Source organism: Cajanus cajan, chromosome 1, assembly GCF_000230855.2.
Source record: "Cajanus cajan strain Asha chromosome 1, NIPB_CcT2T_4, whole genome shotgun sequence".
In the NCBI taxonomy this organism is placed as follows: Eukaryota; Viridiplantae; Streptophyta; class Magnoliopsida; order Fabales; family Fabaceae; genus Cajanus; species Cajanus cajan.
Genome location: NC_138517.1, coordinates 37,003,018 through 37,029,890, shown reverse-complemented (window position 1 = coordinate 37,029,890; position 26,873 = coordinate 37,003,018). Strand labels below are relative to the sequence as shown.

Here is a 26,873-nt window from a genome sequence, read left to right as displayed (position 1 = left end):
TCTATATACTTGTTCTATCTGTCTGGTGTTTCCGGTGTGCTGTGCCGAGTGTAGTGACCAGCTGGATCGTTACAATTTTTATCAATCAATAATTTTGGTTCTTTTATTTAAAAATTGAAAAATTTAATTCTTTTAATTTAAAAAATATGAAATTTTAGTCCTTTAAATAAATTGACATCTATTAATTATTAAACTTTAACATAAAATCATATAAATAAAATTTATTAATAAAATAAATACTAATATATAAATCAATATTTTATTATATATTATTTTTTAATTTTTATCTTTATACATCACATTATTATATCACGTTATTTAAGTGATAGCGTCATTGAAAAATGTTAAATTAATGTTATAAGTAAAATTTTATATTCTTAAAATAAAGAAATATATATATTTTTTTAAATAAAAAGATTAAAATTATAAATAGAGAAAAATAAAGAGAGAAAAATGTAATTTAGTTATAATATTATGTAATGCAAAAGATTGGTTCGTGCGAGTTAACTATTATAAAGAGGGTTTTTCTTCCATCCGGGTGGCCAAGAAAGTTAATAAATGAGACGTTAGTTCACAATCACATTTACGTTGTTGCGGTGGTTGAAACAAACAACAATTCAGATTTAAGGCTATAGGAAAAATCACATATAATAGTTACAATTATTGCAAAACTATCTTTCTGATCTAATCCAGTCGAATATTATAATAAATTGAAAATAACTTGACATGGTTATTTCAGATTTTTAATTGTTTTGTTGACATTTTTAATGTGTGGACGATGCGGTCACCCAAGTTGTGGCTTTCATTGTTCTTTCTCCTTTGGATCTGCGAGCACTGAGCTGTCAATAAACTACAATTTCACAAAAAATAAATTTAAATAATAAATATAAATATAAATATAAAATAAACAAAAATTGAATCAATTATTAGCTGTTGGTAGTTCGTTCTTCCCGTTCGTTCCCGTGCTTCGCAAACTTTTCCTTCTGCAGAAATCTCTTCTTCTTCTTCTTCAATTTCTCAGCTCGATCTCATCTCAATACGCTGCGTTTAGTGTTCCCATTTTGAAACCACGCGCGTGCTTTTTTCGCCACAAGTTGGTCCGCTTCGTTGTTATATAAACACGCAATTCGTATTTCGCGAGTTTTCGATCTGCGCCGTGGGGAGTATTCGCGGCGAGGTTGAGTGGTGATCGGAGGGGGAATAGCTCCGGCGGTCGCAGGCGATGGCGGAGGCGGTGGTGGTTGGTGAAGGCGGAGGAAGGGGAGGTGGAACGGGGGAGGGAGGTCGATGATTTTGGCGGGAGGAGAATGCTGTATTTGAAGCAACCTAGGGTTTTTGACAGCATGGAGTTGTGCGTTTTGGTGCATTCGTGTTGTGGTGCCTCGTGTTAGGTGGTGGTGATCGTGGTGTGCGAGAAGCGTTGGGTGATTTTAGTGGCTACTCTTTGCATGCGATTTTGATGGTTTCCCTCTGAGCCTGAGGCTCGGGGGATCTGAATAACTGGGTGAAGGAGAAGCCATGGCGTCGTCGGAGAATGAACCTTCTTCTCACTCTCCTCCTCCTGCACATGCGTGTATGCACAAGTTCAGGCTCTATCAGACTCTTTCGGTGTGTATTTTATTAAGCGTTTTTCATCTACTTTCCAATTTTGGTTATTTTTTGTTTTTTTAGTTGTAGTAAGTTCTGTACTCTGATTCCACTGAGATCTCTTTGATTTTCTCGCTGTTGATCACTTCGTGTGAAGAATGCTTTGGCTAAATTTTATCCCGACGTGTTTATTTCTTGGTTGCTTATTGGTTGACTTGCTCGTTCTGTGTTGTCGTTTTGTTACTATTGTAGAAGAAGATAAGTTAGTGATTTTATTTTTCCTTTTGCTTATAATTGAGATGAGGGGCTATGATAATCTCAACTGCAGGTTAAAAGTAAGGTCAATACGCTTCTTTCTTGTTCATCTTCGTGTACAGTGATGAAATGCGTATCGTCGAGGGATCTTGAGCAATGTAATAAGATTTGTATCTTCCGATTTTTGTATCACTCAACATCTCGGGTGGCTCATCTTTGTTCTGAAATAGGAATGTTAAAAGTTTTTTTAAGAAAGAGAAAACTAACTTATAATCCAAAGCTTTGGATTTCCTGGATGATGTAGATGGCTATATGTGTGTGTAAAGTTTTTCTTGGTTCGCTGTTTTGAAGTATGAGAATTAGTTTGTAGATAGAAGTGGTTAACTTCATAAACTCATTCCATGGATTCATTATGCTTTAATCTTTACTTACTCTGTTTATGGCTATTTACATTTCAGAAATGAATCTGAATGTGATTTTTGTGGTTTACCATGTGAGCTTCTCTGCGGATGCTTCATATTTTCATTTTACCTTACAGAGTGGGATTTGCCTTCACTTTGAAAGTGTGCATTGTCCTTCGGCCTCTGTTACGCTTTAGATGAGGGATTTGACAATTGGGCAGTTGAACTATCTTGCCTGTGTAATCTAATGTGTATATTAGACTTTGGATATCCTGTTTAAGAAAATTGATTACATGATTGGACATTGTTGAAGTTGCTGTGTTTATCATATGTTTCTTCATTTAAAAGTTTTTAACCTTGTGCAATTGTTTTTGTGTATGCCACAGAAATTTTACATGATAGGAAGGGACAAGAGCAGGACTCATTGGAGAGTGTTAAAGATTGAGCGACTAGATCCCTCCGAGCTGAATGTGCTTGAAGATTCCACCACATACACAGAAAGGGAATGTTCTGACCTGTTGAGGCGTATACACGAGGGAAACAGGTCCACAGGTGGACTGAAATTTCTTACAACTTGTTATGGAATTGTTGGTATGTAGATCCAATGTGTATTTTTAGTTGATTTTCGACAAATTACCAGTTTGTCTCTTGATGTGTTATTCTGCATCAGGGTTCATAAAATTTTTGGGGCCTTACTACATGCTGCTTATCACAAAAAGAAGGAAAATTGGTGCAATCTGTGGTCATACAGTATATGGTGTCTCAAAGTGTGAGATGGTTCCACTGCAAAATTCTTCTGTCCATTCTAACATCATCGATTCTAAAAATGAAAACAGGTTTTGCTATCTTGGATGTTATATTGATTTTACTTTTGTACTTCAAAAGACAAACTGAATGTTAGCCCAAGGAATGCTTATCATATAATTGCATTTATATTTACTATTTCTGAATGCTGACATCTGTCTGCTGTTTCCTTTAATAATTTGAAATTGAATGTTGCTTCAGATTTATTCTTATTTGCATTATCTTTCAGTTCTTCTCTGTCTCTCTGTATAATGGTTAAATTATTTTAAGTGCCTACTATATCTTTAAAGTTAATATGGAAGTTTGTGGTAATCTTGGGTAAAGTTGCATACCTTCTCTTTGGCTTAAATAAAAAAAATGTTAAAAAGTAAACAGATTTTTTTTATTCGTTAAAAAAGAGTCTGCAGATTGTTGAAAACATAATGTTCATCAGATTTTTCTCCCGATAGAAATGTGGCTTAAAATTGAGTTACTTAGTGATTATTCTTAATGTTTGCTACTTGCAACCATCTTTTGATTTAAACACAATATTGTGGTCTAATACAACTCTTGTTGTTCTTAACATTTTCAGGTTTTGTATTAATTTTTTTTTTCTCATTTACTTTTTAGATACAAGAGGCTCCTATGCATGGTCGACCTTACAAAGGATTTCTTTTTCAGCTACTCATACCATATTATGCGCAGTCTTCAAAAGAATTTGTGTGATAGTGAAACTGGCCATGTCCTTTATGAGACCATGTTTGTCTGGAATGAGTTTTTGACTCGAGGAATTAGGAATCACCTGCAGAGTACTATTTGGACAGTTGCACTGGTGTACGGCTTTTTCAAACAGGTGATTATAAAATGGCTCTTCATGCCATTGCAAGAATATCTAATAAACTTTTCTCATTTTTTCACACTTTCTATTTATTTCCCCCTTCATTTGTGCAATTTTTGTAAGATTCCTTGCATGCACACAAATAAACATTTAGAGAGAGATCCATGTTGGACTCTGCTTTTGTTATGAAGTGAATGGTATTCTTTTATAACTTATTCAAGTGACAATTAAAATATGCTCTATTTGTTTGTTGTTAGTACAAGTGTACAACACAACTTGATGACATGCTGTCAAAGACCAAAGAATAAAATTGAAAGATACTATATTATTGAAGATGAACTGTATTACAGAGATAAATCTGCAATACCTACAGAGCACAACTCCTGAACCACTACCAACAGAATACTCAAAAACTGCCTATTCCCCTTTCTCCTCTCTCCCTAAATGGGAATACACAAAAGCGTAACTATCTCCCTGTCCCTCACTGCATAAATTCCCCTTTTACCCCTTCTAATATTATTTTTTATTCCTCCTATTGTATGTCTTCCAAACCCATGGCCCATGGTTGAGTTGGACTGGGCTAGCTATTTTATGAGGCTTGACATTGCCCTCTCCTTCAACAACTGCCTTGTCCTCAAGGCATACATCAGGAAACTGATTTGTAATAGTAAATGCTTCTTCCCAAGTTGCCTCCTCAGCAGGTTTCCCACACCACTTGACCAACCAGTATGGAGCAAGAACCCAATTTTTCTGTCTTTGCTGAACTGCCAAAATCTGCTCAGGCATAATGTTGTCAGACACTTCTGCTTCCAAACCTGCAGGTAAGTCCACAGTCTTTTGATAATTGCCAACAACTTTCTTGAGTTGAGAAATATGAAAAATTGGATGAATTTTGGGATGTAAAGGGAGCTTTAATTGGTATGCTACCGCCCCTATCTTCTTCTCAATTTGGTAAGGCCCATATAGCCGAGCAACCAATTTAGGATTAATTCTTTGTGCCAAACTTTGTTGTCTGTGTGGTCTCAGCTTGAGAAAGACCCAATCTTCCACTTCATAGGAATGATGACTCCTTTTCCTATTTGTATACTTCTTTATATGTCCTTGAGCTCGCTATAGATGATACTATAACTGCCTAAGTGCCTTATCCGTATCAATAAGCTCCCTCTCAATAGATTCTACTTTGGTTTCACTCGTAATATACTGCACCAGTGTAGGAGGTTTCCTGCCATATATTGCTTGAAAGGGACTGACCCCTGTTGTGACATGAAAAGTGGTGTTATACCCCCATTCTGCCCGATGCAACCAATTGACCCAAGTCTTGGGCTGTTCAGAGCAAAACCACCTGAGATAAGTTTTCAAACACTTATTACTAATTTTAGTTTGGCCATTAGTTTCAAGATGATAAGAACTCATCCTTAGTTTGGTACCCTGGGATTTGAATAACTGAGTCCAAAAATGTCCGAGAAAAAAGGGATCCCTGTCACTGACTTGGGAATCTCATGTAATTTTACCACTTCTTTCACAAACAAACCACTTTTTTAGCTGTAAATGGATGTCTAAGGGAAAGAAAATGAGCATATTTAGAGAGTCGACCCACCACCACTAGTATAGTATCAAGTCCCTTGGACTTAGGAAGTGCAGTAATAAAATCAATATTTACATCTTCCCAAATTTGTTCTGGTATATCTAATGGTTGCAGCAACCCAGATGGACATTGGGCTTCATATTTTTGTTGTTAGCAAATGTAGCACTCCTTAACAAAATCTTGAACTCTTTTCTTCATACCACACCAATAAACATTTTCAGCCAATCTTCTATATGTCCTTTTTAGTAGCTGGAATGACCATCGGTAGGTGTGCTATGGAACTTATGTAAGAGAATTGGAATCCAAGAAGAATTTGTTGAAATGACCAACCTGCCATAATAGAAAAGAATATCATGCTCTATAGATAATCCAGGCTTGGATGTATGGTCCTTGTGCAAATCTGAAATCACTCCCTGCAAGTAAGAATGATGTTGAATTTCTTCTTGCACCTTACTTGAGTCCAAGTATTTTGGTTTAGAAACCAAAACATGTAATTCCACTTCTTCCTTACTCCTAAACAAAGCATCTACAACTTTATTTTGAGGGCCAGGCTTATAAATCACCTCAAAATCATACCCCAACAATTTAGTGAGCCAACATCGTTGATCAAGGGTAGAAATTCTCTACCCCAACAATTGCTACAAACAAGAAAAAACCTTAAAATGTCTCCCTAATAGTGTTGGATCAAAACAACACCCAACCCTCTTCCCGCAACATCACATTCTATCACTAATTCTTATGTGAAATCTGGTAGCCTCAAAACTGGTGCCTCTGTCATAGCCTTCTTAGCCTCTCAAAAGCCCTTTGAGCTTGGTCTCCTCAATGAAATCCTTCCTCGTTAAATCTATTAAAAGCTTAGCAATTTTTTCATAATCTTTAATGAACTTTTTGTAATACCCAGTTAATCCCAGGAAACCGCCAACACCTTTTACCCCTTTAGGAATGGGCCACTCCAAAACTCTCACCTTTTTTGGGTCCATTGCAACTTCATCCTTAGAAATTACATGGCCTAAATATTCTACTGTCTTTCTACCAAAATGACATTCTTTTTATTTGCTACCAAGTCATGTTCTTTCCAACAAGACAACACATGCTCCAAATGTTAGATGAGACTCCCAATCTCTACTGTACACTAATATATCATCAAAAAAACATTAACACAAACTTCCTTAAACAATGCCTCAACACATCATTCATCAAGGATTGAAAGGTTGCTAGTGCATTCATTAACCCAAAAGACATCACAAGGTATTCATAATGGTCATTATGTGTTCTAAAAGCAGTTTTATGAATATCTTCTTTTCTTACCCGAATTTAATGATACCCTAACTTTAGATCCAACTTAGAGAAATAAGAAGCTCCATTCAATTCATCAAGCAATTCCTCTATGACTGGTATAGGATACATGTTAGGTATAGTCTCTTTTTTAGCCCTATAATCAACACACATCCTCCAAGTATGGTCCTTTTTTCTTACCAATATCACTGGGCTTGAATAGGCACTTGTGCTAGGCCTAATGACTCCAGACTTCAATAATTCATCCACTTGCTTTTCTATATTCTCTTTTTGATAATGTGGATATCGATAGGGCCTCACATTCGCAGGTTTAGGCCCTTGCCTCAACAATCTTATGCTCCTTGGTCCTCTTAGGAGGTAAGCCCTTAGGCTCTAAAAACACTTCTGAAAAAACTTGCAAAATATGTTGCAGCCTTCCCTCCTAATCATTCATTAATCCTTCACCTCCACACCCTTTAGCCTTTTGTATATTACTAGGCCACACCACCCTATTTATCTCTTGCACCTCCTGATTTAGAAAGCAAAACAAAGATTCGGGTACACTCCCAGACTTGATTTCTCCCTTCAAGTTTATCTTCTTCCTCCTCATAGTTAAATTCCATAGTTTGTTTCTTCCAATTAGTGGTTACTTTCCCTAAAGTAGCCAACCACTCCACACCTAAAATCAAATCCACATCCCCTACATAAGAAACATAAGAATAAATGATTATTTGCAACTCATCCAATTTCACCAATAGTCCTTTACAACGTCCTTGCACATTTTTTTTGTTACCATCCTCCAATGTTATTGTTGCCATTGTAGTCTGCCCATAATCCAACCCCAAAAAATCCACTACCCTCATAGAAATAAAATTATGTGAAGCTCCACTATCAATTAAAATTATCACAGAAATTCCCTTAACCTCCCCCTTGATCTTCATGGTTTTAGGCTGAAAACAATCCTCTTTTCTACATTATAGCTACTAAGGAGCAAGCAAGTGAGCTCTTCTAGTGGTTGCTCCTCCATCTCTAAAGTTAATACTTCATGTTCCCCACCTTCTAGTTGTTCCTCATCCACAATGATTAATTTTAGTTGGCACTTGAGACATTGATGCATTGGGTGAAAATTTTGTCCACATTTAAAACACAACCCTTTTTGTTTCCTTTCCATTAATTCTTCATAAGATAAGTGGCGCACCCCACGATCCCTACCATCTCCAAATCACCCTTCTCTAGTACTTGTATTGCTTACACTAGAGCCGATATTCTTTGATTCCTCGTGACAAAATTCCCTCCTTTGTTGATCACCCAAGTTGCCTCCAGATTCTAACATCGCAGAATGCTCCATTCCCCTATGAGAAAACAAAATATGGTTTTAACTCCCATCAGCTCCCCCCAAACCCCTCTTACCTAAGGGTTTTAAGTGAGTTTCCTCAAGCAAATCAGCTTCAATCACCCTTGCAAGCTCCATCATCCTCACCTTGTTGTCAGGTTTATGTATCTTGACTTCCTCCTAATTTTTTCCCAAAGACCATGCATGAAATAGGCCATAAATTGCTACTTCGACATCTTAGGGACTTGAGAGGCTAAGTACTCAAATTCCTCAATATAAGAGGCCATAGTTCCATCTTGTATCTCTACAAGACTCAAAAGGATTCTCAACGAACGCTCCTCTGAACCTCTACAATAATGCTACTTTAAGACCCTCCCAAGATGGTCTAGATTCACTTTCTAACCGAAGATTGAACCAATGCACAATGGGTTCCTCCATACAAATCTTAGCCAAACACATCTTCAACTTAGGTTGAGTTTCCTGAATTTCAAAATACGTCTGTACTCTTGATACCCATGCACTGGGGTCGATGTCGTCAAAACTCGGAAGTTCCATTTTCATAGAGCAAAATTTGGATAGAATTTGTAATTCCAGGGATTTCTGATTGTGCAACTCATTTTCACTTGAGCTCGACGACCCCATATTCAACATTCTCACCCGAGCCTCGTGACAAACGAACGTCCATTTGCCTCATCTCCTCCATCATCTTATTCATTAGACTTTACAATTTCGATTGGGATTTCGCTTGGGTCTCCGCCAAATTCTGCATCATAACCTCTAATGAGCTTACACAACCTTCCATCGTTGTTGAGGTTCTTCCATATCCTTTGGGCATAAACTCTTTCATTGTTGACTTGAGCAAAGGATCTGGCAAGTCGGACCAATTGTCAGAGACTAAGGAAATAAAATTGAAAGATACTGTATTATTGAAGACGAACTATATTACAGAGATAAAATCTGTAATACCCACAAAGCACAACTCTTGAGCCTCTACCAACAGAATACACACAAAAATTGCTAATTCCCCTTCCTTTCTCCCTAAATGGGAAATACACAAGAGTGTAACCAATTCCCCGTCCCTCATTGCATAAATTCCCCTTTTACCCCTTCTACTATTATTTTTCATTCCTCCTATTGTATGTCTTCCAAACCCATGGCCCATGGCTAAGTTGATTGGGCTAGCTATTTATGAGGCTCGATACATGCTTTTGATATTTTTATTTTTGAACTAGATATTGTATACAATGATTGGGGAATCTTAATAAGTATTTGGCCTATGTACTACTCCCTCTGGTCCTTATATTAAGACATTTATAATAAAATCAAACAAACTAATATAAGTAGTTATTTCAGTTGATTTTAAAAGAAATATAATGTAGCAATTTTACCCTTTTTATTTATCATTAAATTGTCAAGGGAGAAGTGAAGATATTACTCTATACTAAAGTTTACGCACTAATACTAATAAGATTAATAAATGATGATTAAAAAGTTCAAGAGGTGAGAGAACATTTATTTATCAAATTCTCTTATTATTCAACAAGAAGAAGCACATATACTGAATCTTTACTGGGGGCAAAAAATGAAAAATAAAATTAATGCTTTATAGAAATTATAAAATGCTTTATAAAAAGGACTACCATTTGCTTCTAAATTGTGCCTTATATAACAAGGATATGAGGGAGTATCATTTTGTATTCTGCTCAAGTATGTGTCATCTCTCACTTGAATTTCTAATGTCTATTGGTGGCTTCATTAGGAAACACTTTCAATATCTGGGCGGGAGTTTATACTTACACTCATTGCAAGACGGTCTCGCCATTTTGCTGGCACTAGGTGGGTAAATTTCGTTGTATTTTCTTCCCAAACAAATTAAATGCATTTTTTTTAAAAATCATTTTGATGTATGTCACTTGCCAATGTGATTATGTTGTGCATATGCTTTGGTTGGTTATCCACGTGTATCTGTCTGAATATATAATTTGACTGTCTCTGTACAAACCTTAAAGTCTATTAAATAGCTTTGATGATGATTATATCCATTTTGTATTGATTTTGTGTTATGCCCTAGTCTTTTTTGTGTTTTCTAGTTGTTTTGACTTGTTGCTATGCCTATGAAGTATTGAAGTTTTAGTATAATAATATATAATTATATAGAAATGATCCATGAAATCCTTGGCTTGAATTTTTTGTGGCATTTTAATAGAAACCCTCAAATGAACGCTGGGCATATAGTATTATTGAATGCAGAGAGGAGCTACTAGAGCTCTTAAAGAAAGTGGAAATGATAACTAGAGCCGGATACTCTGGTAACCTACTCAATACATGACCCCTATCATCTCCCCTACTGACCTACTAATGCCTGACCTTCATAGATTCCCTCTCCTACATCTGCAGTAACAGAATGCCAGCTCAATAACTAATTCCCTATCTCATGTGGACCCCTTTCTGCCTTCTAGAATAAACCTTCCTAAACTCTAGTCATAAATCATAAGTTTATCAATTTACTTAATATACCAGCTTTACTTTAGTGTGGAGTTTTTCATTTCACCAAACACTACTCAGGTTTATATATTTACAGAAATGATATGTGCAATTCACAACTTCATTTCTATGGTTATTGTTATGCAGGTATCTGAGACGAGGTGTAAATGAGAAGGGTAGAGTAGCTAATGATGTCGAGACAGAACAAATTGTATTTGAGGATGTTCCCGAAGGTCTTCCAGTCCAAATATGCTCTGTTGTCCAGAATCGGGGTTCAATCCCTCTTTTCTGGTCACAGGAAACTTCACGTCTAAATCTTAAGCCAGATATTATATGTATGTTTTCCCATTTCCCGACCACTGTAACCCTTGCAGAGTTATGTTTCTCTTATCTTCTCTACTTAATGCATGAACCACTATGTTTGCTTATGTAATCACTTTTTCTTCCCCAGTGTCAAAGAAAGATCAGAACTATCAAGCCACTAGACTTCACTTTGAAAATCTTGCCAAAAGATATGGGAATCCAATAATAATCTTGAATTTGATAAAGGTATTTCTGTTTTTCTTCTTCTGAAGGAAATGGTTTTATTTTTCCCTATTTCAAATGTATATAATTTCCTCAATAAGCAATTTTCTTGTATTTTTGCCGACATATTATAAAGGATGTTGATTTCTTTCTTTGTCTTTTTTAAGTTGGTAAGACCTCTTAAGTGATTGATATTGCTACTTTTTAACCAACAGTCATATGAGAGGAAGCCTCGAGAGTCCATACTTCGTTCTGAGTTTGGTAATGCTATTGATTTCATTAACAAAGATTCATCAGAGGAGAGCAGGCTGAGGTTTCTTCATTGGGATCTAAAACATTTTCAGAGGTTAGTGTCTTTTATTACATAATTGTCTTTCTTAATAATAAATTATAAGTTTTCTCTGAATAATCTGACTTAAATTTATGTTCTATTTACCTTTTCTATCTCCAGCAAAGCTACAAATGTTCTGCTACTTCTGGGAAAGGTTGCTGCATATGCTTTGACATTAACAGGTTTTTTATATTGCCAAGTGTCGCCATCTCCTAGATCTGAAGACTCTATAAAATGGCCATCTATTAAGTAAGTTGTTCATTTTCCTTCAATGCCTTTCACGGTTTCTTTGACATATTGTGTATACTTGTCAATCGTGGTATGACTAGAGAAAAGTATCAAGACAATCTTGAGAAAAAATATTAATACAATGTAAAATTTTACTCCAAATAAGGTATTAATGCTTGATGGAAAGGTGGAATACCTAAAGTTCATCCGCTGACATTTCTTGTTTATGCTGATGTTAAGTTTTGCTTACGGCAATATTGATAAGGGAAGCTTTCAACCCACAAGACATGTTGATCCTGAGAATGAAGATGCTAATAATTTAGAGAGGAAACCTAGTGGAGAAAACAACCTTGCTAATGGAGACCATTTTGTCAAGCCGCCCATGTTCCAGAGGGGGGTTCTCAGAACCAATTGTATAGACTGCTTAGATCGCACAAATGTAGCACAATATGCATATGGATTGGCTGCTCTCGGCCACCAGCTTCATGCTCTGGGGATTATTGAACACCTGAAAATTGACCTCGATGATCCTCTTAGTGATGATTTGATGGGATTTTATGAGCGGATGGGTGACACACTTGCACACCAGTATGGTGGTTCTGCTGCACACAACAAGGTGATTACTTTTGATGATATTTGCTATTGCTTCAGTTAGCAGTTAGAATTTAGCTAGCGAACAGACATTTTTTCTTTAACATTTTCTCTCTTGATTACCTTTGAAGTCTTTCAAATTAAGCTTTTATAAACATTGTAATTGGGTTTAAACTTTATAATGGACAAGGTCATTGTTAATCTTATTTTTTAAGATAAAGAAATTTTATAGAAGAAAAAAAAAAAAGAAATAAATATTAAAAAGGAGTCATCTCTATCAATCAGCCAGTGAAAATTATTTTGTGGTTTACAGCAGTTCATATCTATGTAAATGTGTTATTATATTATCTGAGTTGAATGGTATATAATAGTGGTTGTTAGCTTTTCTCATTTATATTGTGACATGAGAATTGACTTATGTCTTGTATTACATTCATGCATCACTTGCTAAATACATAAGAAACTTGGAAGTGTGACTCCCACTAATGACCTCGATAATCTATGAAATGTTAGAAACCTCTGATAGGATTTGGGTATTAATGGTGTGTCTAAGTCCCATTCAAGTAGTATGTGATGCTTGATGTAGTACTCAAGTGGCTTGGTTCTCCTCCCTTGACAACTGGCTATTAAAGGAAGCTTTCCCAAGTGTTTGGGTGCTTATCAATTAGTAATGGAGCTGGTTGTCAATGTCTAGGAAAGGGATACTTATGGGGAGACTGACTAGAAAGGTTGAGTGACGCATTGCAAAGTGTAACTAGGGATGACAATGAGGTGAAATGGGTGTGGGTGGTAGCCCCCACTGTCACTCACCCCATTTAATATGGGTACCCATTTTGTGAGTATATATATGTGGGTATCCACATGTATCCATGACTATTTGTTAAAATATAAATTTTTAACAAAAAGCTAATAAATAAAATGAAAGTAAATAATTTTTAAACATATTTATATTAAAAAACAGATATAACATATATTTGTACTTAACAAATATAATTTTGAAATATATATTTATACTAAAAATAACTTTGACCAATTTACTTCATATATAATTAAAAGTACTTTTAGTAATAATTAAAAGTGTGGACACCCTTGGGTATGAGTGCCTTACTATCTGCCTCACCCTATTAATAAGCGAGTATGTGTTTAACTATCCATTTTGAATTCATAGCGGGTTTTACCCATGACTATTCATGGGTACGGGTTTTTTGTTATACCTAATTGCAATTGCCTTGATATTGACTTTTGGGGAGGGGGGTGCTATGATATAGGGACTTATCGAATACGAAATTATATAAACTAAAATGCAAAATTAAAATAGTAATAAGGAAGAGGAGAATGACAATTAAGATTTATACTAGTTCGGTTACACCACTGTGATCTATATCTAGCTCCTAATCAATGATTGAGAGTTCCATTATCACCACACACAATCAAACAAATACAAGATTCTTGATACCCACCAATAACACTTGCTACCCAATTGTAAAACCCTTATACAATTCTTAGAATAAGATATACCAATCTTGCATACACACAGAATCTTTGCTACGAATGATTAAGGTAAGATATCACCTGTATGTGACTAACAAACAAATGAAAATCGAAACCCTGTATAGAACAATGGTGATCTGATCTTGTTGTTCGAATCTTGATTTTCTTTTGAGTCTTTGATGATTGATCCATGAAAACCAGAGAAGATCTTTTGTTGAACACCATTTTCTCTCTGATCTCGCCATTTTTGTGCTGTGAACTTTCATCAAAGGAAGACTCTTCAAAACGTGTTCAGTTTTAACTATTTAAAAATAGGCAAACATAATCAATTATTTCAATGTATAATATATTATTTCATAAGAATAATCAATTATGTGTTCATACATAATTGATTATCTATTCTTCAAGTTTTTGGGTTTCTTGCCAAGAACATATAATTGATTATTTGTGCACATTCAAATGAACCATGTGAAATAATTGATTATATGCTCACATAATCAATTATTTGCATGAGTTCTATTTTTTCTCTCTCAAAATTGAACTACTAACAATAATTGATGACAACTTAAGATAATTGATTAAATCGGTAAAAAAATCATTATTAAAAGAATTTCAAAACTGATTTGAAAGAGTTTTGATTTCAAGAGATATTTTTTAAAGTTCAACCAAGGAGATTATCACCATGCACAATAAAACAGACACCAAGCATGCATAAAAACATTACAATACATCTTTGCACTCGAGTGAGGCAATGTTATCATCAAAATTTTGCTTCCTAGCCACTTCTGTCATTACTCAATTGAGTACTTAAGTGGTTTGGTTCAACCCCTTGACAGCTAGTTTCTAAGGGAGGGTTTCCCAAGTGCTTGGGTGCGTATAAACCTCATTACCACTATTAGAGTTAAATTTTCTTTCATCAAAATGGGTTACTCCATTATAAACTGGTCAATCATCCAAATATTGGGTTTGGCTCCTCTAGAGTGCAAAGTGCATCTTAGAGGGTATAGTGCAGAGTTGTAGTTGTTGATTGGAAATCAATGGTTGAGATTTGTAATTTGTTGAACATGTATTTTATGACAACCTTAACCATTAATTTTTGGTTTAATATGTTATGTGGTCCTTGATTTTTTTTTGGGAATTTTAGGTCCGTAACTATTTTTTTTTTAATTGGGTCTTTCATCTTATTATATTTTTGTAATTTAGTCCTTGGGTTTAGAGATCCATTTACAATATGTGAAATTTGACAAAATAATTTATATCTTTATATCGGGACAACCACATTAGATTACTATTCTATGTCATCATCCATATGTATTAGGTTTTACTTCCTACCCGTAAAAATTCTTGTAATCTCCCTAATCATAAGAATTTTAGAATAGTAGGAAATTTTAACAGGTAGGGATTAAAATATGATACACATGAATGCTGCATGAAATAGTAATTTAACATAACTGTCTAGGTGATATAAAGAATATTTAGTCGAATTTCATGGATTATAAATGAATCTCTAATCCTCAAGACTAAATTATAAAAATATAAAAAGATGAAGGATCCAAATATGATTTTTTAGTTTAAGGACCTAATTAAAAATTCCTAAAAGGTTTGGAGACCAAATGATGTATTAAACCTTGATTTTTTCAGTCAACTATTATTACTCTCCACTATGCTTTCTAAACTGGACCCTGCACTTCAAATGAGCCTAATCACAATTTTATTTCATTCTTGGATGCTATATTTGTCTTCGTTGTTAAATGGGTAAAGTTGCTGTCAGAAGGTTTTCATGTTGAAAAATGTTAATTTAATTGTACATTGGTATTGGTATAATAATATTTTTATTTATAACCTTTACAGATAATCTTTAACTTCTGTTGCTATTTTCCATGTAGATATTCTCCGAGAGGAGGGGACAATGGAAAGCTGCAACACAATCCCAGGAGTTTTTTAGGACTCTTCAACGCTATTACAGCAATGCTTATATGGATGCTGAGAAGCAAAATGCAATTAACTTGTATGTGCCACAGTCATATATTTCTTAATTGTTTATTGCCTACAAGTAATATTATTTCTTGTGATTGGATTTATAGCATGTCTGTCCCTCTGAAGGGCCTTTTATTGGGACATTGGAAGAAATTTTATTTGAGGAAATAATGGATTGTACTGTAGGATAAGAGCTCCTCTTTTGATCAACTCTGTTAACGCTGTGTGCTGAACTCCAAAGACAGCATACATTGTGTACTTCCATATAACCTACCTTCTTTGCTCCTATCAAAACTTCAAAAACTGATCAAAGAAATAGTGAACCTTAATAACTTTAAAATCTCATAACTGGGAAATGATGTAGAAAAGAAATATGACAGAGTCGAGAAGTCTTTGTAAGGGTTGTATAATATATCCCTGATAAATGAATTTACTTTGTCTGAAGTGAGTTGCGCAAATAATTGCGCTGGCATTGCATTTATTCTACATTTTATGGTCGGGTGCCATATAAACTCTACACTGGGAAATGTTTTTAGGATTTTAATTAGGTGCAATAGCATTAATTTTAATATTGATTTCTAAAGAGAATTCATCAGAAAATAAGCATGGAAAGAACATCTGTAAGGAAGGCATCCTCCTAACAGATAAAGCAAATGACATTAGCTCAACAAAAAACAAAAAGATAGAAAAATAGCGCAATAATGCTGCCCAATATCTGTGTAAAATTAAATATTGAGCATTATGTGGTTCTAAAATTTGTATGATTTAAGTACTTAAAGGTTAGTTACAATTAGTAATTCACATTAAATGTTAAACTACTTAACCAAATTTTAAGCAAAATGAATTTTATCAATATAAAAATTTACTAACTTATTTTATCTTACACAAATCTTAACCTGTTTTTGGATCTGCCAAAATCCTCTTATTTTTCACTTGAACACGACATTATTCTATTTCCAATTTAAATGATCTATACTAGTTAAAATTTCAATATTTTACTTTTATTATATATTTCCTGATTGCAAAAGGTTGTCTATTTGGTGTTATTAACTAATTATTCTCTTCCAATCGTAAAATAGTTTTCCTATTTTCTTGGCACAGATTCCTGGGGCATTTTCAGCCACAACTGGGTAAGCCTGCTCTATGGGATTTGGGCTCAGATCAGCATTATGGTATAGGGAGACATGGAGATGATGATGCAAGGTATTTGAATTTAATTTATGGGGAATGAAACACCTTTTATTTTTATTTTTTGTATTCCTGTATAAATTGGTCTTTGATTGAAGACCTGGGATTTTTGTAGTTTGTCCATCTGCAACTTCCAGGCCATCTACCTCTTCAGTATTTTCATTAAGCATATATATAAAAAAAAATGGACAATAAAATGAAGGGTTCATTAACTTCTGTTTTCATTTTTTGTTATTTTTTATTTACAAAATTGTCATTTTGATTTTTCAATCTGTTTCCTGTGTTCTATAAGATTTCTACAGGAAATTATGAAAATAAGGTGACAATTTTGTAAATAAAAATTAAAAACAAAAAAATAAAAATGAAAATAGAAGTAAACAGGCCCTAAAATATGAAATGTCTCAAACCCAATATTTTAATGCTGCATTCCCAGTTATCCTACATCACATCAAAGCTCCTTTATATTATTATATAGGACAAAAACATTAATTTAAAACCAATATTTTCTATCCATCGAAACTAACATGAAACAAAAAATTAAAAGCCTAAAAAATATACATAATTGTATTTTTGGTCCTTAATTAGCTTGTTAAAAACTTGACCGGGTGGGAGAGGGTGGGGGGGTTGTATGTAGTTCTAATTAGAGGATGGGCTAAAATTGCAATTAAACCAAAAAAAATATTAGATAAGACTCCATAGTATGACAAGTTTCTGTTTAATGTGGCCCAAATAACAACCCAATCAACACCAATATTTAATTATAATTGACCCCATTTGTGCTGCTTCATGATGACATGACACAGCATATATATATATTCTGGAAATTACAGAAATATGAGAATATCAGCACATAATGTATAACTAATCATGTGTGGTAATATGGACAAGATATACCTAATATATATATTTAGACACATTTTAGAAATCGTGTATTATGTAACTAGTATCAGTTATCAAATATGTTTATAATGTTGGGGCAATTACATTGAGATCTCCCTTGATGTTAGCACAACTTACACACACACCCCTATTTGAAAAGTTACATTTACACCCCTTTATGATGCACTGTTCTTACTCTAGACATTTTGCTTTGTTTGAGAAATTACTCCTACACACATACATCCCTCTACTTTAGGTGCAGTTCCTACGACATTTCCCCTTCTAAATAACTAAGGAAGTAGGTGTAGATTCTGACCCCTAGCCTTACTGCCTAAGGGGATGCTGGTGTAACTATTCATACAGTTGTTCCTAAGAGAGAAAGAGTACTTACTATTTAGAGGTGTGGGATAATTAGCTGTCAGCATGAGTGTCAAGTGTCAATTTTCTTTTGATATGCGTTGAACTTGGCTTCTTTCTCAGTGTTCATGCTTACATCTTTCATGATTATCTATACAGGGAAAACATGGTAACTGATTCTGAAGAAATGTGTAGTTTTCTTCACTTGACTGGAACATTTTTGGTCCATCACTCTAGTATGGATTATGATGAGTGTGCTTGACATGCTAGTGTTTTTGGCAACTTACATTCTGAACTGCTTGCCACTATGTTTTAAGAAAAGAGTGCTTGAATTAAATATATTATCACCTCTTTTAATTTGATAGGAGTAACAGGAATATTTATTATTATTATTAGAAACTTAGTGTATGACTAAACTTATCTTTATTGTGCTCATTTACCCCAAAATTAAAATGTTTTTTTAGGTCATTTGTGAAAAGATGTTTCTCAGATGGAAGTATCATTCATGACAATTCTACACCTATGTCAGCCCCAAATCCAAACCTTGAAAATTTCTCAAAGCTAGGTTTGCAGGACCAATCAGAGGAAGGAAGCAAGGCCTTTTGTGACTCATCGCCTGTATCCACTTCCGAGAGTGAAATGTCATATTCAAGGTTTGTATCTGAATTAACTAATGTGAATGTAAATATGTTACGGTATACAGAAAGAGAAACTTGACACAGTACATACACCAAATGGGGCTTCCATAAGATGTCCCAGATTTGAATATCTGAATGTTTTTGTCTTCTCATAGCAGGTCTTTTTGCATGAGAACTGAAATGACTAAAATATGGTAGATTTGTTCTTCTATTTGAGAAAGTCTCCACTTTTTCCCTCTTTGGCATTTATGTTGAAAGGATCGGACTATTTATACTATATATGAAAGAGATAATTTTTTTTGGGACAATTTTATCTCTATAACTACCTTTCAAACCACTCTCTCTCTCTCCACCATTTTTTCATTTAGTTTTTTCTCTCTTTCTTTCCTACTTCCCCCATAAATATTACAATCTTTAATTAACCACCCACACCATTATCGATCTTCTTATTTCTTTTATATTTTTACTTTGTAAAAAATAGAGGCTCAGAGTACCTCTTTTCCTACCTAGTGGTGCATAATGTAAGCTAAATTGTGTCAACAACCGCATACTGTACTAGTTGCCAACTTAGAGGGTGATTTTTGGTTTCTGTTTCTGATGTAATCACAATCACAAGCATTCCTACTTGTTTTTATTCAGTATTATGATTTCAAAACTTCTGAAGGAAATGGTGTGAAGGATATGTTTTTTTTACCATTTCATTTACAAAGCTTTGATAACATCATGTAGAATAAATGGTGACTATTGTAATTATAATGAAAACTGTAGAAATAATTTCCTTGTTGATTCAAATGGTAACAGATGAGTATTACAACTTAAATAAGAAAAGCATAGGGAGACAGATCCCTTTATCATGGGGAATTTGAATCCCATAAAATAGAAAAAATAGGAAGGTAAATCTTATGACTCTGGGTTGACCAATCCTTTTCTTAATCATATGATTTTTTTTTTCTTCCTAATTTATTAAGAACCATAAAATCCAAATTACTAATTTATTCACAAAAATACATGAAATGAAAATGAAATTAGAAAATAAACCAAATACCTTATGCCTATTTCTTGCCTGATGACATATTCAGTTATTTTCCGCTTCATTGTGTCTATCTTGCTTGAAAAAGAATTTCTTTTTGTAGGTACACTCCCTCAATACCTCAGAGACAACTTTTGGGAGACGCACAAAGAGAGCGCTTCCTAGATAGTGACCATAATTCCTTTTCTGGACATGGGGATTCATTCAGCTGTTCCAACTTTGTTGACCTGGATTGGCTGTCTTCTTCCGGAAATTCATTTGAAGAAGATCCATTCGAGAGGTAATTCTGCATTGCATTTTTGTGAAGCAATTATACATTGCAACTTGCAAGAATATTTTATAGGGAGTTATGGAAGCAACAAGACATGATAGGAAGAGTAAATAAGAAATATATTTAAGCATTACAAATTTTTGCTGTGAATATCGTGTCTGTGGACTGGGGTGTATGTCGTTCATAACACATCTTACAGTCTCCATAGTGGATCTACTTCAGTGTTATCATCATTGTAATACATTCTAGAATATCTCCGAATAAATATTTTTTGTAAGGCCTATTTATACTTAATGCAGGTTATCAATTACCAACTCTTCGATTGCTGGGCTTTCTTCAGAAAATGTTATTAATGGAGTTATTATGGGAGGAGATACTCCCTCCACAAGTGATTTGGACTCAAGCATCAAGGTACTAGCCCTTCTGACATGGTATTTATTAGAGCACGGATACACCACTTTGGTGCTGTGTGTGTGTCTAGCAGAATATGATGCATAAATGACGTGGGTCCTTTTTTTTTTTTTTTTTTTTTTTTTCCAGTTAAGACTTGGGATGGGATATGGCTCCGACACAGTCATTTAAAATTTGAAGTAAATTAAATTGTTTTTGTTGTGCTTGTATATGTTTAGTTTTATTATGACAAGTTTAGGAATTTTATTTTTACTTTTTTAAATGTCAATAGAGTTGTGGTTTCATGTTTTTTGGGAGGGACTTGCTAAATGACAAGTCAAGAACATGACCTATATCAAGATATACCAATGTGTGCTATGTCTGAGTTCTTATATATATATATATATATATATTGGTGTTTCTCCTAGTCTTGTCCGTGTCCATGCTCATATCAGGGTTTTGTGCTTTCGAGCACAACATAATATCACATTCACAACTTACTTTACCGATAGAGTTATGGACCTTTGATGTAATAGCTTATAGCTTGCATCCTACAATTATCAAAACTGCTTTACATTCCCTTTATGATTTTGTCTATAATTTGTAGTTCGAGTTTGAAATACTTATTGAAAATAAAAGGAATAGCAGTTATTGACTTATTGGATAGTAAGTGGTGTTGTACATGCTGTGATTTGATAGTAGAAATGTATTTGGTGAACAATATTACTGATTTAGGATCAGTACGAGTGGTATTGTACATGCTGTGATCTGATAGTAGAAATGTATTTGGTGAACAATATTTCTGATTTAAAATCAGTACGAGTTCCATGTCCCTAATTTGTCCTGCAATAGTTGAAAGTGAGTGACTACTAAAAGCCTTGGTCTTTATTTCAGATCTAATTCCGTGTATTATTCTCAGGGAAGAGAGGGAACTGTGTCAGAGTTATCCTACCGTGATGCCGGGTCCAAAGTTCTAGAGGAATTTCCTGATACTTTTGTACACTGGGTTACTCATGGACAGACACTTTGCAATTGAATTTTCACATAATTATCCTTTGCATTTATAAAAAATGTAAATTTATTTAATTGACTTGGCTTGCCCGAAAGATGCGAGTCGAAGAACTGATTAGAGTGAGCTAAGCTTGTGATTCAGAGACGGCAGGAAAAGAAATAAACATGCTATTAAAGTAGGCTTCTCTGTAAGAGCGTTGATCGCAGAAAAAATCCTACGGGCTTTCTTGAACTTGCAGCATTAATTCTGTCGTGAAAATCTCCATCAAATCTTGAGGTATAGTAGGACAGAGTAAATAGCAAACTGTTGTAAAATTGTTTTTTTTTTTTTGGTCACCGTTGGAGCTCATTGTCTTTTTCTTTCATCAGTTAATGACCGACCATATTAGGTGCATTTCTTGTAAATATTGTTACCCTGTTTGTATGAGCTCCACTTCTAGAATTGCAAATAATTAATTCTTTTAAATATGAAATTCTCTCCCGCTATCAAACTAGCGGTGATTTAAGTTCATGTTATGGGGCAACACTAAAGATCCAGAGCGATAAATTCCCTGGACCTGCACATATTCCTTTTTCCATATTATGTTTTTTCTTTTAAGTGCATTCTTCAAACCTTGATATCCTATAAATTTTCTAATTATTTGAATTTTTTCGGACTTTTGATCATTCAACCTGAACAGGTTTCACATTAATTTCGTTTGTATTTAAAAAAAATATAAAATGAACAAATTCGAACATGCATTAACTTGTACTAGTTTTGCATTGTTATCCATGTAGCAGTCAAATAAGAAATCAACTCAATTTATATGTGAACTATGATGTATGTAGAAGTTAGATAAGAAATAACACCCAGATTATGTTAACTTGAATGACGTTTAATCGCATTTAGAGTTGGAGTTGTAGTATCTGCATTTTCTTGATGACCCATTTACAAATTTGGATTTGGATGGACATGTCAAAGAAGTTGCAAATGTTACATATTTAAAAACTGTCAGACACATTACTATGGTTAAATAATTTTTTTTAAAGATGTGATATTAAAAGGAAATTAAAATTTGTATTAAAATTCTTAGGTTGGTTTAAATTACTTTTATTTAGGTTGGTTTTCAAATTATTACTTATTAAATTTTTATTTTTATTTTAAATACCTGATTAATTTTTTTCTTAATTTAGTACCTGACGTTAGTCTCTTTTTGTTAAGTGATGACGTGGCTGACGGACTGTCATGTCATCATCCAACAGTGTCTACCACGTCATCTAAAGGTTGTCACCTAACAGCCACGTAGCCTAATGCTCCTGATACACTTGTTGGTGAATTTTGAGTGTATTGACGTTGGGATCGGAAATGAGAGGTGAAGGTAGAGCGGGAGCGCGGGGTGATACTCCGACGACGGCGCGACGGGCTTCGGAATAGGATCATGGAACTTGACGTCGATGAAGGAATGTGCGATGGGAGGAGGAGCAACGACCTTGTCGAGGCCAAAGAGGTAATCGATGTTGGAAGGAGGAAGGGGAGAGGTTTTGACAAGGTCGCAATCGAAGGAGAAAGAAGACTTAGAATTTGTGGAAAGTGCGAAGAGGAAAAGTCTCATTCTGATGGTTTTAAAGTTTAAGGCGGTAGCAGCAGTCGTACTCGTGCATCATGTGTTCGAGGTCGTCGTTGTTGGTGATGAAGATGAGCGTGTCGAGGTCCTCGCCAGGGAGCTGGTACTTGAAGATGAGGTCCTGTGCTAACGTGTCATAGAGCGCGATGAGCTTGGAGAGGAAGGTGGTGAACTTGATGGAGCGGTTAACATTGTTGGGTGGCAACCCAAACCCTAAACGTGGTGGGCATTATTGGGTAATGATGTGGCAGTCCGTCAGCCACGTCATTACTTAACGGAAGGAGACTAACGTCATTAAATTAAAAAAAATTAATCAAGTATTTAAAATAAAAAAAATAATAAGTAATAATCTAAAAATTGACCTAATTGAAGATAGTTTGAACATATTTAAACTTAATTTAAAAATATTTAAATTTATTCTAAAAATAAAATGTTTGGTTAAAAATGAGAATGCTTTTAAGAAAGGAAAGTGTAAAGGAAGTTAAAAGGATAAAAATATTTTTTTTCCCATGTCTTGAGAGTCGAGGAATATAAGGGTTTAATGTAGAATAAATGAGAAAACCAATAGTAATAATACGGTAAGATCTAAATATAATGTATCTATTTTACAGGCTAACGGTTGAGTTAGGCAGATGTATAAATAAATAAAACTAATAGGTATTTTACAGTCTGAGTGGGAGTCCAACCGTTGAAGCAGTGGCGTGTTGAGCAAAAGAAGAGTCCAAGAAGGGAAAAAGATAAAAGATAAAAGAAAGAAGATGCTGAAAGGAGTGTTCAGCCGGCAGAAGCAGTCGCGTCCGTTCAAGGAGTACTACGTGGAGTGGGTAAGCACGCTAAAGAACAACCTCCTCCCCCTTCTCCGGCGGTCGATAGGCGGCGAGTCCCCGACGATCCTTTCGACCCACGTGGAGATGGTCCACCAGCACTTCCAATCGTACTACTACGCCCTGGACGCCGCCACCACCTCAGACCCCTTCCAACTCCTCTCCCAAGAGTGGCGCAACTCCCTCGAGAAGCCCCTCCTCTGGCTCGGCGACCTCCACCCCCTCCTCTTCACCCACCTCGCCCGCTCCTTCCTCCGCGAAGACTCCCCCTCCGACACCGACACCGACACCGACACCGACGCCTCCTCCTCCCACCACCGCCCCTGGCAGGTCGCCCTCGCCTGGCGCAACCCCTCCGACTCCCTCACCGCCCGCATGGACCAGATCGACTGCGGCCTCCGCCTCATCGTCCCGACCCTCTCCGACCGCCTCAAGCGCGCCGAAGACGCCTTCGTGGACCGCGTCGTACCCGATTGGTTCCGCTCCCGCCACCGCAAGGACGCCGCGAAGGTGGCCCTGGGCGCCGACTTTAAGGAGCACATGGAAGAGGTGGTTAGCGCTTTCCTCTACGCCAACCGGCTCAGAAGAAACGTCCTTCTTGACATCATGAGCGCCACCAGTGTTTACCAGGCCGCCCTCTTTCTTGAGGGCCTGGCCCAATTCCTTATTGGGTTCAGAGACCCCCACCTCCTCAACGCCCTTGAACATTGCAAGGCCTTACCTCTCCACGCCAAACACTGTCGACCACGCTGCCACTGATGTATGCCTCCCCTATCTATTTCTCATTTCTCATTTCTCATTTCTCATTTCACTGTTTGTTTCTCACTAGTTCACCACTCTTCATCTTCCACTTCACCATTCCGCTCTCAATGGATTTCTTTTCATCCTCACCCTTCCTCAAACATGTTTACTTTCTCCTACATTCCATTTCATTTTATTTTACCTGTTCAAATTTATTAAAAAGCTATAAAATAAAATTAAAAATTACCTTTTATTTAAAAAATAAACTTCACAAAACTTTATAATTTTTAATAAATTTTGAACAATTAATTAATGTATTACAAAAATGTGATATAGATTGATTCCTAAGTGAATAAATATACATTAATTATGGAGGAAGCTACAATTATAAATATTTTTTGACACTCTTTTATCCCAAAATATATTTTTTAAAACGGTTAATAATAAAATGTGTTTAATTAAAAAGATATATTAAAACATCTAAATTAATCTTCATTGTATAAGGGTTCACAAAAAAAATAAATAAAACTCTTTACCATAAAAGGAAAAATAAACATCAAAATAAGTCCAAAATAACTCCAAGAATTAAGGTACAAATCGGCCTTTTATACAAAGTTTCAAAAATTATTTAATAAAATAATTTATTTATATTATAAATTCAATTAATTAAATTAACTAAGTTTATAATATAATTTTTTATTTAAACAATATATTTTTTTAATTTTTAAAAATTGAGATGTTTCATATTCCCTATATGCTAAACCTCCCCAGCTACCATGCTTAATTACTAAACTCAAGTGCATAAGCAAATTACTTGGCTTCATTGTTGTTTCTCTACGAAATCTACACCCCCTCCATAATTCTTTTGTTGTCTTGTCATGTAAAACCAACTAATTGCACATCAAATGGATGTGAAATTTTTTTTCCTTAATAGTGACTTGAAAGAAGAAATTTATATGGAATAACTTGAGGGCTACCTGGTTGAGGGTCAAGAGATTAAAGTGTGTAAATTGAAGAAAAAAAATCATTATATGACCAAACTTTAACGAGCAATGATTATGTTGTGAATTCATCTGATTCTTATGTATACTCTAAATTGATTGGATAAGAATGTGTGATATGTTTTTATGTTGATGACATGTTGATTTTTTGGACAAATATGGTTGTAGCAAATGAAATCAAATTGTTTCTATCTTAACTTTCTTATATGAAAGGTTTAGGAAATGCTGATGTGATTCTTGGTGTTAAGATGAGAAAAATTGAAACAATTTGATGGATATGTATGACCTGTTTGTTGAATCTATTCAAGATTCCATGAATTGTAGTAAAATTTAAGTTTCAATTTTAATTTTACCATATAAATTTTCTTCTCCGCTTTAGATCTAATTTTCATTTTCATAATTATGAATTTTGTTTTAATCAGATCCAGAACATATTTAAAGATTAATTTTAGATTTAGATCTAGACTTAAAATAATCTAAATCAATTAAATCAATTGCTCATTGTTCTTGAATTTCACGAAAATTGTGAAATTGTGATTGTGTTTCACAATTTTATGAATATTGAATCAAATACATTTTTTGATTGGAATTTTTTATTAAATTTTTTGTTTGTGTTTTAATACTATGATTAATGTATTCGTTCTCAAATCTCCTTGCTATGTGTTCTCTTTCTTATGATATTTTTTTCTCTCTTATCCTTGTTCTTTATACACATTTTGTTTGGGCAATTGTTTTGTGGTTTCCTTAGCCTAAGACCACAATTGCAAGTGTTCATGGGCTCGTTGGGTTAACCTTGGGAAGCAGTCGACATTTTGGATTATTCAGGATTTAGCCAGATTTTGCTTTCAAGGCAGTGGTTTCCATAACACAATGACATTTTTGATAAGTTTCATTATTCCTATTTGCAATATTGTTTCCTTCTTTTCTAAATTAGCACAAACGACTTCATTAATCATACGTGAAACAAATTAGAGTTGTAATAGACTAAAATCAAGGCTTTGTACTAATATCTTATTAAAAAAAAATTAATAAGATCATGCAATATTATTTTATTAATCAATATTAGCTTCTACACTAGACAATTAACCATGGTAAAGACAACTTTTAGATTCAATCAGATTGAACTTCGGAACTTGAGAAAATGACCAATCAGTATATTCATTAAATGGATCATATTTCATGTGAATTGTTCTTCATCGGTTAATCTATGTTTGATTATATCAAGTAATCATCCATGCCAAAATCAAGATAACGA

General features: G+C 34.7%; 2 protein-coding genes across 6 annotated transcripts; both read left to right on the top strand.

The window, feature by feature from the left end:
- The first annotated feature begins 917 nt into the window (after nt 1–917).
- On the top strand, nt 918–21,959 carry LOC109819187 (phosphoinositide phosphatase SAC3). Of its 4 annotated transcripts, XM_083060044.1 has the most exons (17): nt 918–1,608; nt 2,630–2,834; nt 2,914–3,079; nt 3,657–3,879; nt 9,817–9,893; nt 10,689–10,876; nt 10,993–11,090; nt 11,282–11,412; nt 11,518–11,646; nt 11,866–12,241; nt 15,594–15,715; nt 16,786–16,887; nt 18,573–18,761; nt 19,880–20,056; nt 20,347–20,458; nt 20,588–20,637; nt 21,357–21,959. In XM_083060044.1, the coding sequence occupies exons 1-16, from the start codon at nt 1,519–1,521 to the stop codon at nt 20,627–20,629; spliced, it is 2,427 nt and encodes an 808-aa protein (XP_082916170.1). In that variant the 5' UTR covers nt 918–1,518; the 3' UTR covers nt 20,630–20,637; nt 21,357–21,959. The 4 variants fall into 4 exon arrangements, with proteins under 4 accessions (XP_082916170.1, XP_020240408.2, XP_020240406.2 ...); XM_020384819.3 differs by lacking the exon at nt 20,588–20,637 and having other exon boundaries at nt 21,332–21,471; XM_020384817.3 differs by lacking the exon at nt 20,588–20,637 and having other exon boundaries at nt 919–1,608; nt 11,896–12,241.
- A 1,653-nt stretch (nt 21,960–23,612) lies between these two features.
- Nucleotides 23,613–26,570, top strand: INP1 (transcription factor). 2 transcript variants are annotated; one of them, XM_020384825.3, is made up of 2 exons: nt 23,613–24,636; nt 26,367–26,570. In XM_020384825.3, exon 1 carries the CDS (start codon nt 23,811–23,813, stop codon nt 24,633–24,635), a length of 825 nt encoding a protein of 274 aa, XP_020240414.1. In that variant the 5' UTR covers nt 23,613–23,810; the 3' UTR covers nt 24,636; nt 26,367–26,570. The 2 variants fall into 2 exon arrangements, with proteins under 2 accessions (XP_020240414.1, XP_082916173.1); XM_083060047.1 differs by lacking the exon at nt 26,367–26,570 and adding an exon at nt 25,552–25,692.
- Nucleotides 26,571–26,873: the final 303 nt, after the last annotated feature.